This window comes from Pleurodeles waltl, chromosome 7, assembly GCF_031143425.1.
Source record: "Pleurodeles waltl isolate 20211129_DDA chromosome 7, aPleWal1.hap1.20221129, whole genome shotgun sequence".
Lineage (NCBI taxonomy): Eukaryota > Metazoa > Chordata > Amphibia > Caudata > Salamandridae > Pleurodeles > Pleurodeles waltl.
In genome coordinates this window covers 706,752,167-706,765,599 of record NC_090446.1, presented here as the reverse complement: position 1 = coordinate 706,765,599, position 13,433 = coordinate 706,752,167, and the positions used below count along the sequence as shown (strand labels likewise).

The 13,433-nt window shown below is 44.7% G+C and overlaps 1 protein-coding gene across 2 annotated transcripts in view; it reads left to right on the top strand.

Annotated features, from left to right (window-relative positions):
* The window catches only part of RAD50 (RAD50 double strand break repair protein), a 484,618-nt gene that overhangs the window by 460,046 nt on the left and 11,139 nt on the right, over positions 1 to 13,433 (top strand). For both annotated transcript variants that reach the window (XM_069244739.1, XM_069244738.1), the window contains exons 23-24: positions 2,648 to 2,733; positions 4,516 to 4,658. In XM_069244739.1, coding sequence (XP_069100840.1) covers positions 2,648 to 2,733; positions 4,516 to 4,658 — 229 coding nt within the window. The remainder of the gene's footprint in view (positions 1 to 2,647; positions 2,734 to 4,515; positions 4,659 to 13,433) is intronic.

The window sequence follows — 13,433 nt, the reverse complement described above, 5'->3', positions numbered from 1 at the left end:
AGTGCACTGAAAATATATTTAAAAGCAGCTCTCATGTTAATCTATGGGAGCGATAGTCCTTGCAATAGTGAAAAAAGAATCTAGCAGTATTTCACAATAAGGACATGTAAAACACACCAGTACATGCCCTGCCTTTTTAAATACACTGCACCCTGCCCATGGGCTACCTATGGCCTACCAGAGGGGTGTCTTACATGTAGTAAAAGGGAAGGTTAGGGTCTGGCAAGTGGGTTACTTGCCAGGTCGAATTAGCAGTGCAGGACTGTACTTACAGACACTGGAGTGGCAGGTCTGAGACATGTTTAGATGGCTACACATGTGGGTGGCATACACAGTGCTGCAGGCCCACTAGTAGCATTTGACTTACAGGCCCTGGGCACCTCTAGTGTACTCCACTAGGGACTTACTAGTAAATCAAATATGCCAATCACTTAAAAGCCACTTACAAATAACGTTTACACACAGAGCACTTGTACTTTAGCACTGGTCAGCAGTGGTAAAGTGCCCAGAGTACCATAATCATCCAAAACCAAGTCCAGCACACAATCACAAACACAAGAAGCAGAGGCAAAAAGACAGGGGAAACCACATCAAGGATGTCGGGTCTAACAGGGGATCACAGACATTTTGCTACAGAACATGCTTATCTCTTTTAATGTAGTGGAAAAACTGTTGGTCTGCCCATTATGATCCATGTTTGTTGTTTTTTCTGACTGCAAGCAAGGCCAAAGTCTTCAACCTACTTTTTAATAGGGCCAACCCCTGCCTGAGATAGCGTCCACCAAGCCTGCACCTGTCCTTTTGAAGCATCAGCCTCAGGTATAAACCTTTGAAGGCCTTTCTGAATTATCAAGGAGGCCAAGTCTGCAAGGCAAAGTCTGGAAAAGATTTCATGAGATCTAGCTCCGAATCTGTGTCCTCATGCCCTTGCTCTATCCTATCCAGACTCCAAAATTGTATTAACGTTTTGGAGGGGTTGGTGCACTCACTCCTGATTCTTGCAAGCAACCATGTGCCACCTCACTCAAATTTCCTATATGTTTTTTGTGATCAAAGAAACATGTTTGAATTCTCCTGTTCATACATATATCTCCCTAAGATAACAGGTGTTCTTCACAGTGCTGACATATGAGAGTTAAAAAGCTCCAGCAAAAAATTACCAAAAGACATTTAGGTTATTTCATTTACTTCCTATATTTCGGTAGCTGGTAAACAATTGGAGAAATGTGTCATACTCTACACTTAATCTGGCCTAACCAGTTCTACTCTTGAAAGTTGTAAAATGACAACAAAATACAGCTTTCCAGGTGTGAAAATGTTTCTTGAAAAATACTTTGGTAGGAAGCCTTGGTAGGCTCTCTCTTCTGAAATCTACTGCTCCTACTCTGGTTAATTTATATGGGAAGCATCATTCGTTAGTTCTACAAGCAATCGACATGCAGAAGGGATAAAGATAATTGGCCATAGGCAGGGACTCTGATGTTATACTTCCAAATTGTAAATTACATTTGAAAAGGTTCTTCTGTTTTTACGTCATTTAGCATTTGCAGTGCCATGGTGTGTGGCACTCTGGGTCATTCACCTTAGAGTAATATTGCCTATAAAACAGGTAGGCGAATGACTGGTCAATCAGCAATATACGGACAGATCCTACCAATGATGTTTGTAATCTCGGGTGCATGCCGTAACAATGGCGAAGAGTGAAGTTAAGGAGGTGCAATCTCCAAGCTTTTCCATGACCACTGGTTGAGAAACAGTGCAACTTTCTGGCTATCTAGAAGGCGGTGAATCCCAGACAAGCAAAAGCAAATAAGGGCTGTCCACTTAGAAAGCTGTTGCGCCCTTCAATCGTTGCTTTGAGATTCCCCCTTGCACAACAACTCGGTATTCGATAGTCTACCAGGGAAGCATCGGTAGAAATCTCGTCAAGGCTTTTCAACCATCACATCACCTTCACTGTGGTTGTAAACACCTAGAAGAGGTTGAAAGCCAGTCTGGCTGAAGAGCAATAATCGATTCCATCTCCTTTTCAGATTTGTTGAAAAGCTTTGCCAGAAGTATGAACACTAGTGGAGAAAAGGAAATTGATTAATTGGGAAGGTGCCCGGGTTCCAATAATGATTAAGTGGTGGTCCACAAAAATCAAAAGGCTAAGAACCACAGGACTAGATGACAAACGTCAACCATCAAACAGCTGCAATCATGAACGCTTATAAACATGATCAAAGAATATATTATGTACGATTTTCTGCTGTTGAGATACTTGATTAACAACCTTTAGGTATACTTTACAAATGGTATGCTTTAGTTGGTTTTGTAAATAATGGAAACAAAATAAAATGTGCCTCTTAGGTTTATTGTAAGAAAAAGTTAATATCGTATGCAAAATAGAATGAACAGGGCGTGTTTAGTACTATCGTACTATTGCAGGCCTTTATTAAAGGTAATTGTGTAAGTATGAATATTGCATTTTAGAATGGTAAATTGTGTGTATATATAGTGAGATTATAAATTATACAAATCATATATTGATTACATTTATGGAGCGCATCTGTTTCTCCGCAAGCTAGAGTAGTGTGGCTGAATTCTCCGCACTAATAGCAGTTAACAGTTATTTGATGCATTTCTCTTTCTTCTGTCTTTCTAGAGCAATAATGAAATTTCATAGCATGAAAATGGAAGAAATCAACAAAATTATCCGTGACCTTTGGCGAAGCACTTATAGAGGCCAAGGTATAAAAACATTATAATTCTTTGTATCCACTAAAATTCGATTTTAGGGTATAAGGTGTTTACTGCGGTCGTGATGTATGAAATATAGATTGTATCTATTCCTTTTAGACATGTTCACAACCTTGCAAGTCCACAAATATTTTTTGGGGTTCGTGGGTCATGCTTTTCTATTTTTGTGCTTGGTGTACTGAACTGGTATTTTTGTGGGGCAGCCACAGTATGACTAAAGTAAGCTTCTGGTGCAGGAAAGGGACCAGATTAGTGATATCACTGTGGCTGAATGATCTTTTGGAAACCTGTGTAGTTCTTTTAAGAGTTTCATCCGTGTAGTTCTCACCTTTTAATATACTGTTTTAACTGTGTTTGTCCTGTATTGTACTTGCAATCAGTTATTCAAAAGTGTTGTATTGGTTGCCTCTGAGACCATATACATGTTCATAGTACATCGATATTTCCCAGACATTTTCCTGTGGATCGAGGGTTTTTCTTTTCAGTCAGTGTTCGGGGCTGGGGACAAACTACATCCAGATGTAGTATGGTCTAACAACATGGAAAACCAAGCTCCTGCCATAGATCTCCTGCCCCCGAGCCCATGGTGCCTATCGAGCGATTGGTTAATACTGCAAATCAGTAACATGGAGGCAAAGGTAGCACCTAACCACCATGCCTATATTGCTGCACGATGTGTAAATGTTTTATGAGGTCTAGAGTTACTGAATATTTGTCGCCTTACCTATATGGGTGTTTTCAGTTATAGTGCGTCATATTAATACATACTTTTCTGTGTTGTTTGTTTGAAGCCTTTTTAACAATAAGCATGTGAACCCCATCACATCATAATTGCAACTTTCTCATAGCAGATTTTTTTTCTGGTTTAATGAGAATGTGGTCATATTAGTGGTAACTTTGTATGTACTGCAGCAGAGTGCATTAGTGTTATTTTCCATTTATTTTATTTTGGATGGTACTTGGTCCACCAAATGGTAACTTCAAAGTGATAGAAACTTCCAGAAGGTGAAGGGGGTATAAGTACTGGGGCAGACAGAAAGTAGTAAAAAGTGCCAAGTCTTAGTGATCTTGTAAGATTCCTGAGCCATGCTTGAGATGGAGATCTAGAGGAGGACAGTTCTGAAAGGAGGACCTGTGCCAGGTCAGACAATATGTTCCTTGTAATGAATGGCTAGCAGATGTTGTGCGGTCTGCCTGAGGCATCTGGTAGGTGCATGTGTACACTTGATAGGTAGCTGGATGACTGGTCATGATGAGTTTTATGGCTAACTTGATTTCAGTATGGTGCCAGGTCGACGATCTCACTAAGCCATGGACGAGACAAGTATTCTGGTTTTGAGCCGAGTGCAGGTTGTTCCATGTTTGATCGGCAGCTTCCCATACAAATCATTTCAGTAGGTTCCTTGAACATGACACCAATCAGGATGACTGCAATCTAGTGTTCCCTTTTAGTAAGGAGTTGGTTAGAGTTGGTTACAGAGGACTTTCAGGTGATAAAGTGCTGACTTGTTTACCTCATTCTGTTCTGCATATAGGACAGCTCAGCATCAACGAATGCAGATGTGTTGTTTGTAACCCAAAGATGAGGCAGGGTAATAATTAAGTTGCCAGCTGTAGAGCCTGACCTCAACATTTAAACCCAGATGTTGAAAGCACACTGAAACAAGCAGATGGCACAGTCTCTCTTGTTGGTCATTGAGACTATACCATATTACTGTATCGTGCCCCTTTATAGTTTATTACGTTACTTAATGATATTTCTTTTTCTCTTAGATATTGAATATGTAGAAATTCGTTCTGATGCTGATGAAAATGTGACTGCTGCTGACAAAAGAAGAACTTATAACTACAGAGTAGTGATGATAAAAGGTGATACAGCACTGGATATGCGAGGGAGATGCAGTGCTGGCCAGAAGGTATGTGCCTCTTTAAATTGGCAATATTATATTTTGTAGCTTTTCTTCCATGATCACCATGACTATGAAGTAATTCAGTTGTTGAACTCCTCTGGGTCACCTTTGGGTCCTGTAGGTTTGAAAAGGTCTTCAACTGGGGGTCTGCCGGCAAGTCCTCCCTCGACACCAGTCGACCCCTTAGGATCTGTTGGTGGATCTGGATCTGCAGCTACTTTGCGACCTTCTCTGGGAATCATTCAATTGATTCTGTTCCTGGCGCTGCCGACACTCATCTACCATATTCCTGGTGGTTTAACATCTAGCGGGCTCTCTGAACTTACAAACACAGTTGTCGATGCCCAGCAAATCACAACTGGTGCTTTCATTCAGAGATGGTACAAGGTCTCTTCCGAGAATGAGGAGAGCCCTGATTAGATCTATTCGCCACCCCTGGGAATGCTGAGTGTCAGCATTTCTGCATGCTGAAGTTTCCAAGGCAGCCCTTGGAGACACATTTCCCCTTGAGTGGAGCTCAGGACTACTATAAGCCTTTCTACTGATACCTCGTCACTCCAGTGTTACCAAGAAGATCAAGAACTACCGGACCAAAGTCATCTTAGTGGCCTCAGACTGGGCACAGAGTATGCTGGCCTGAAGTCCTGACCATGAGCATCTGGCCTGCAGTCAGGCTGCCCATTTGGGAGGATCTTGTGTTGCAGCAACATGGCAGGGTACTGCATCCAAACTAGTCCACTCTCCACTTTCATGAGTGGAGATTGAGCAACAGTTGAGGAGGTTTCATCCTCTTCCCAAAGTATGTGATGTTATTCCGGCAACCAGGCATTTTTCTACTGAAACTGTTTATGCCTGTCGATGGGACAAATTTGTGGCTTGGTGTAAATCTAAGTGAGTTGATCCTCTGTCTGCACCCTTGTTTAAAGTTCTGTTCGTTCTTTCCTTGGTCTAGCAAGTGTTTACTTTGGGCACAGTGAAAGGATCTCTGTCTGCCATTTTTGTCTTACTACTGTTGCTGGATCAACCTAAGTCACCTGTTGTGATTGGATTCCTTAAAGAATTGCAGCATATGTGCCCTCCTATGCCCTTCATTTTTCCCCAATGGGACATGAATTTCGTTCTCACCTTCCTCATGTGTTCCCCTTTTAAATTGATGCACAACTGCTCTCTATGGCACCTAAAGCTCGAATATGTCTTCCTTGTGACGATAACATCTACCAGGAGGGTTAGCTAATTGCAGGCACTTTCAGTTAATCCTCCCTACGTGTCATTCTTTCCAGACAAGCTGATTCTTAGAACACAAACATGCTTTTTGTCAAAGGTGGTCACACATTTTCACGTCGGGCAAAGCATTACCCTGCCTACCTTTTTCCCCCTCCTCATCCTTCGTAATAAGAGGGAAGACTCCACTGCCTGCATCTAAAAAGATCAATATCATTCTATATTGATTGTACTGAAGATCTTGGTGGATAATCAACATCTTCTTGGATCTGTAGGGGTGAAGAAAGGAAAATAAATTTAGAAGAGAACCATCTCTCGATGGATGTTGCTTTGCCTTAAGATTTCCTATACAGTGGCAAAAACACAGCCCCCTAAGGGATTATGAGCTCACTCCACCAGAGCTACAGCTGCGACCACTGGGTAGGCTAGAGGAGCCCCAGTCCTGGACATCTATCAGGCAGCTATGAAGGCCTCACTGCACACATTTGGCAGACACTACTGCCTCAACAGTCAGGTCCGGCGAGCTGGGCATTTTGGCCATTCTGTTCTCCAGGGCTTCCGCTGAGAGATTGCTTTGGTATCTATTCTCGGATAAGGAATCTGCGGCTAGAAGTCTCTATCATATTAACAAGTTGCTTGATCTCGGTAATGACTTTTCTGATAGTGACTTTATCTAGCTACAGATTCCTTACTGATTCTAACCGTTCCGCAGACTGTCTTTTTGCACTTTTGGCACACTAGTCCTTTCTTCTCTGCCTGGCTCCGTGCTTCAGTCAAGAACTGAGGTCAACATGTTGCGGTGGTGCCTATGTAGGCAGCGCGTGCGTCACACCACACAGAAGCAAACAATGCCACGTACCGGTACACAAGTGGGTTACTCAAAAAATGTGGGATCCAGTCTGACACCTCGGGAATATTTCAAGGTGTGGAATCTGCAGCTAGATAAAGTCTCCACAGGTAAGACGTTACCAAAGTTACGTTATTTCTTTACAGCAAGTATGCTTGTTCAGGCTTCAACCAGGAAGGTGAAACCCTATTCATTCCCTACAACTTCCTCATACAGGAAGTCTCAGAGGATGAGGCTCTGGAAAATGTATGTTCTATTTGGCTACTCTAGCATGGAGATTGGTGTATGCACTTTGCTTATTAAGCTGATTTACACGTGACTTCTGGGACATGGCCAGCAATATTTGGACAGCAGTCTCGGAAGACCTTAGGGCCTCACTGCCTCAAGCCATTCAGGATGGTTAACATTTGGCCATATATGTGATTCAAGATAGCTGTGATACTACTGATTGTCTGGAAAGGACTGTTTGTGCAAGTGTGGAGCTCCAACACAGTTAATTGATGCACCCTACTGGATTCTCTGGAGAAGTACAGGCCTCTCTCATGGATATGCCATTCGATGGATCACGCCTGTTCGGTGAAAAATACATTTTCGCTTGGAATAAAGTACAGCAACAGCATGCTTCTTGGGTCTTAAAACTCTTTGCCAAACAGTTTCCTTGCCAGTTTAGAAAATTGCGGGGCTACTCTAGGGAAAGACATTTAGGCAACATTAGTCTCCGCAGCCACTCCTGCAGCAACCCCTGCAGCCACCCCAGTCTTTTTGTGGCTGGAGACATGAGTCTGGCAGTCGGTGTGCATGCCTATAAGGGCGTCAAGTCTTGCAGTCTCTTTCCCCTGCTTATGCAGCCTCCAAGCTGCTTTAGCATGCTATTAGTGGCACACAACCACTCTGTAGGAAGCAGAATCCAGTATTTTGTTCCGGCATTGCTGTACATCATGTCTGGCTAATTGATCCTTTAAAGAATTCCATATGGTTATGACCTACCCTTTTTTCTGCTCTGTCAACCCTTTTCCTGACATCAGAGCAAATCTTAGATTTTCACTTGTCAGTTTCACTTTGCAAGGGATCTTTTGAGATGGTTCTAGACATGGAAATGGAGTGTGTGTCGGGGGGGTGTTACTTTAGCTATTTCCTTATGCCAATCAAGGTCATGGGCCTTCAGCCCATCTTAGACCTTAATCCTCTGAATTACCTTCATGTGGAAAGACAAATTCAAAATGCTTCAGGCTTGCCCAGATTCTGCCTGGACTGGAGTGACTGAATGGTGTTTCATCTCCAGGAAATTTATTTTCATATACCCATCCTTCAGTCTCACAAATGTTAACTGCGGGTCAAGCTGGGCCAGGAACATCATCAGTTTGACAGTCTTCACTTTCGCATCACCAGTGTTCCTCAGGTGTTCACAAAAGTAACAGCAGTGGTCACTGCCCATCTTCTGAAGTCTGAGATACCAGTTTTCCCTGACCTCTGTTGAAAGCGGGTTTGTCACAGCTAGTTATAGACAACTTCTACCTGGCAGCTAACCTCCTCACATCATTAGGACTAACTATCAACAATCCAAAGTCACACCTGACTCATTCACACAGGCTTCTGTTTATTGGGGTTTCCTGGCTACTGTACTGGTCCAGGCCTTCCCTCCACTGCAACGAGTTCAGGATTTCAGATTATGATCCAGATACTTCTAGCTCAGCCGGAGCTCAGTGAGAGTAGCTCTGAGGCTCCTTGGCCTTTTATCCTACTGTATCCTCATGTGTGGATTCTGCAATTGGATCTAAAATTTCAGTGGGCCCAACACCAAGGAAAACTGTCAAAGGCCATACATATGATGGCAACTGGGCCAGATAAAGGCCCTTCTCTTTTCTTCACTCAGAGTAGCAGTGGTGATGATGCATCACTACTGGATTGGTCAGGTCATCCGTGGGAGACAAAGGTCAGGGGAGTCTGGGCATGGGAATATTCCCTCGGTTCAGGCTTCTCTTTGGGAGATTTGTCTGGCGGCATGCCATGGTCTTTCACATGATCCTACACCATCTACACCTCAATACGTGGAGATGAGCTGGTGCAGTTAACTGCATTTGACCTGTCCCCTGAAGTGGTTGATATCATTCTTGCTGCCAGGTGCCCTTCCACAAAGTCCAAGTATGCAGGGCACTGGGACAAATGTGTGGCCTCGTGTTGAGTCCTTAAGACAGAACCTTTACAGGCCAAACGTTTGGATGTTCTACTGTTTGTTTTATCTGTAGTCCAGTAATGCTTTGCAGTGAGTGCTTTTAAAAGTGATTTGTCATCCATTTCTGCCTTTCCGTTTGCCAGACCAACTGTCCTTGTTTATATCATCTGTTGTGAAGGGGCTTATTAAAGGTTTGACAGCCTTGTTTCCTCCCAAACCAGTTTTGATGGCACACTTCCCTTTGAGCCAATGCACACTTACTGCATTAGAAAGACATGATTAGTAAGGGCTTCCTAAATCGTCAGCGTTTCTGGGCTTTTATTAATGAGAACATCTTATGGTTAATAACAACCTCTCCAGAATGTTTATTGCGACTTGCTGAAGACATTAAAAATCAATGGGATGTATAGGAAGAGGGAAAACCGTCCAGCCTGCCACTGCCCGAAGACATGAAACAGCAGAGACAACTCAAGTGTAAAATTTACTGAACTTTCTCCCTGTCCACACTTAGGAAATGGCTCTCTCACAGAACGCTTCTTTTGCCGAAACCAATCGAAAGAATCAACACTTTAATGATGTGGTCAAAATGCCTTATTCATTTATTTGTTCTAATCTGTACCGGCAAATGAAATGTGGCCATGTTCCATGTCTGGGCTTCTTAATGTGCTGCTGTCATAGATTGTGCACGTGCTAACCCCAAAGGCACAACATATTAATTATAAAGTTGATAGTAATTACCACTGCTGAAAAAATATTTCAACATATTGACCTGAATTTTATTAACAAATAGTTCCCTTACGGCAAAAAACGATACTCAAGCGAGCGATGTAAGTAGGCTTTCTATAACAATATGATAGATACTGCGCTTCGTAGCTACTGGATCGGTACAAATTCAACAAGAAAATACTATTGCACTTTGATTATGAGCAGAACAGTTCATTAAATATCTACTGCCTGCAGTAAACTGAAAAACAACATAATAATTGCTGATAAGCAAGTGGCTCTTTGTAATATTTTAAAGTACCAATGTTCTGAAAGCAGAAACAGTGCCATCTCTCTCTCTCTCTCTCTCTCTCTCTCTCTATATATATATATATATATAAATATATATATATATAGGAATACAGACGCTTTGAAAGCTGCAGTACGGGCATACATATCCTACACATCGTTGATCGAAAGGGATTCTCTTAAAAAATATGTTTTGTTCCTGAAAGTAGATGATTACCGATTGTATTTTTCTGACTTCCCTGGCAAAAAAATCAGTGTTTTCAGTTCATTTTCATTTATTTATGCATATGCACATGGGGATTTAATCAAAAAGCCTATATAAATATATATATATATATAAAATTCAACCAAGGCTGTGTAACTAATTATACCAAATGAGATGTCAAATAATGAGCTGCCAAGAAGGGAAACAAAGCCAAATGTCACCCATTGGATAGAGAAGTTGGTGAGAGTACTGAAGGTTGGAAACAGACCAAGGCACAGGAGAAACGGTTCCTTGAAATTCTCCTCCAGGTAGCAGCGAGACAAAAAGTGGACAAGTGCAACGGAAGTTACAGGTGCATAATGGGTCATAATAATGTTTTCCCTGTTCTTCTGCACCATAAAAATCAGAGTTAACCTTTCACAACTAAGAATAGCAAAAACATTCAATCAACAATTCTGCATGACCTTCGTGACAAACAACTTTTCTGACTCTATTATGAATATGGGTTTGTGGTGGCTGTATCTAATAGAGACTTCTAGTTGTAGATTCCTTACCTTAGAATTTTCCCCCTGGCGTCAGACTGGATACAGAGATTTTTTCTTAAAGCAATAAATACCCTTGCGCGTCGGTAGGTGGCGATGGTCGACTCCACGGGTGTCGTTGACGTCCTAGTCGTCATGATGACATCTGGAGTAGTACATAGACGCCACCTCATTACAGTGACGTCAGTTTTTTCTTTCCGCGCCATGCTACACTTGGTCAATTTTTAACCGACTTTGACACTTTTGTTGACTTTCTGTGAAGTTTTTGGTGCGTTGAGGGATGTCCCTGAAGACTGATTTCAAACCGTGTGAGGACTGTCACCGCATGATGTCGGTGACTGATCCGCATCGGTTCTGTTTGTGGTGCCTGGAGTGCGACCACGACCCGAAGTCGCGCTCCGAGTGCCAGGCCATGCACCTGAAGGCCTTGAGGGAGCAGTCCCTCAAGCTTATGGTGGCCCAGCACTCGACCCCGCATAGGTCCCGGTCCCGCTTGAGGAGAAGGTCGCGGAGCCACCATCACTCGCCTTCTTCGAAGTCTTCGGGTCCAGGTAAGAAGAAGTCCCGTAATCTTTCGACTTCCTGTCGCTCGGCTGATTTGATGCGGGAGGAGCATCAACGCTCAAGGCTTCCGTCTTCGAAGCCTGCTTTTAGGTCCACTCCGCCCCTCCCCGAGTGACAGGAGCCGGGCCGACCCCTGCCCAATTAAAATAATTTTATGAGCCCATGCATCTCATTTTTGGGCAGTCCGACCCCGCTACGGCGCGTTCGGACCCATGGGGTTTAGTTGCGGGGCCTTCGGGTTCCGTGCCTGTGGCTCTGGCCACTGAAGTCCCCTCCGGGTCCGCTGTCAGATCCGCACCGACACCGGTCGTACCATTGAGACCATCCCCAGCGCCGGTTTGATTGCTGACGCTCCCGACATCGGTGGTGACCACCATCGACATCGACCCGATCGTCCTTATCCCTGATGACTCGGAGTCGAACTGGTATCGGCCAACGTGCCTCCTTCGATGGGTCCTATTCACCCAAGGTTATATTCTGACCCTTATTCTTATGGGTTTGAATTTGGGGAAGGATTGGAGGGGTCCCTGGACCCATATGAATACCAGTATGACCCTAACTTGGACTGGGCACAGGAGTTGGGCGAGACAAGTGGTCTGGATACCTCTCCAGATGCTGGCTTGGCTACAGGGGAGGGAGCAACTTATTCCATGGTGGTCAGTAGGGCATATGAGGTCCTCGGCCTTGAGCTGCCTACTGTTCAGGTCAGGTCCATTCTCCTGACAGAGGTGCTTCAACCAGGGGCTTCTACATCTGAGCCTCATCTTCCTTTCAATGAAGCCCTCACTGATGTCCTTTTGGGGACTTGGTCCAGAACACAGGGGCTCCTGTGAACAGGGCAATCTCACCCGGCCATTGGCCCACCCCGAACGACCCTAAATTCCTGTCCCAACACCCTATGCCTGAGAGTCTGGTTATCCAGGCATCCTCATCATTGGGCGCATTCCCTTCTGCACCTCTGGATCGGGAATCAAAAAGCCTGGAAGAATTTGGGAAGAAGATTTTTTCTTCCTCCAGTCTCGAGCAGTGGTCCATGAACACTGCATGCCTTTTGGGCAGCTATACTCACTCTCTGTGTGATACGGTTGCGCAAGTACTGCCGCAGATACCGAGGGAGGCCCGTGCTATCACCTCCCTAGCTGTCACCAATGGTAGAGACGCAGCAAATTTCACTCTCCAATGTGGGCTGGACACAACCATCTCTCTGGGTAGATTGGTTGCAACGACGGTGGCCTTGAGGCACCACACCTGGTTAAGTACATCTGGTTTCTCAGGGGATGTCCAACAGACACTTAAGGACATCCCTTTTGACAGCTCCCTTCTCTTTGGAGACAAGCCGAACTCGGCGCTGAAGAGGATGAAGGACTTCCGGGCTACAGCTCTGTCCCTTGGCCTTACCACTGCCCCTCGTCCCCAACAGTCCGCCTTTTGCCCTTTTTGTGGGCACGGAAGGGGCTCTCTGTCATGTCCCTTTCCCAGCCACTGTGCCACCCATGCTGTCCAGCCGATGTGTGGCCGGGGACGCCGAATACCACATGGTTGTGGGACAGGGCACCAGAGGTCTGCCCAGTCCACCCCTGCCCCTGCTGCACCCTCTAAACCCTACTAGTCTGTCCCCTCGCTCTGGTCCAGTTAGCTGTATGATTCGCCTTCACCTGCCCCACTGGGAATCCATCACTATGGACAGGTGGGTTTTGCAGATCGTTCAAAGGGGCTACTCCCTCCCCTTCGAATCTGCCCCACCAGCCATGCCTCCATCATTCAGCCGTGTACTGGAGGATCATTTGGCACTTCTCTGCCAGGAAGTCGTGGCTCTCTTGGCCAAGGGAGCCATAGAGTGGGTCCCTGCGCCAGAAGTAGGTTGTGGTTGTAATTCCTGCTACTTTCTGGTGCCCAAAAAAGACAAGGGCTTATTTCCTATCCTAGACCTTCGGGCCATCAATCTCTTCCTCAAGAAGGAGAAATTCAAAATGCTCACCCTGGCTCAGGTCCTATCTGCTTTGGTCCCAGGAGCCTGGATGTTAGCGTTGGACTAACAGGACGCTTATTTGCATATTCGGATCCTGCCTACCCACAGACGTTACCTAAGATTCGTGGTAGGTCACAAGCACTTTCAATTTACTGTGCTCCCCTTCGGCCTTACCATCGCCCTTCGGGTGTTAACAAAGGTGATGGCGGTGGTTACAGTTCATCTGCGCAGACTGGGGGTTTCAGTCTT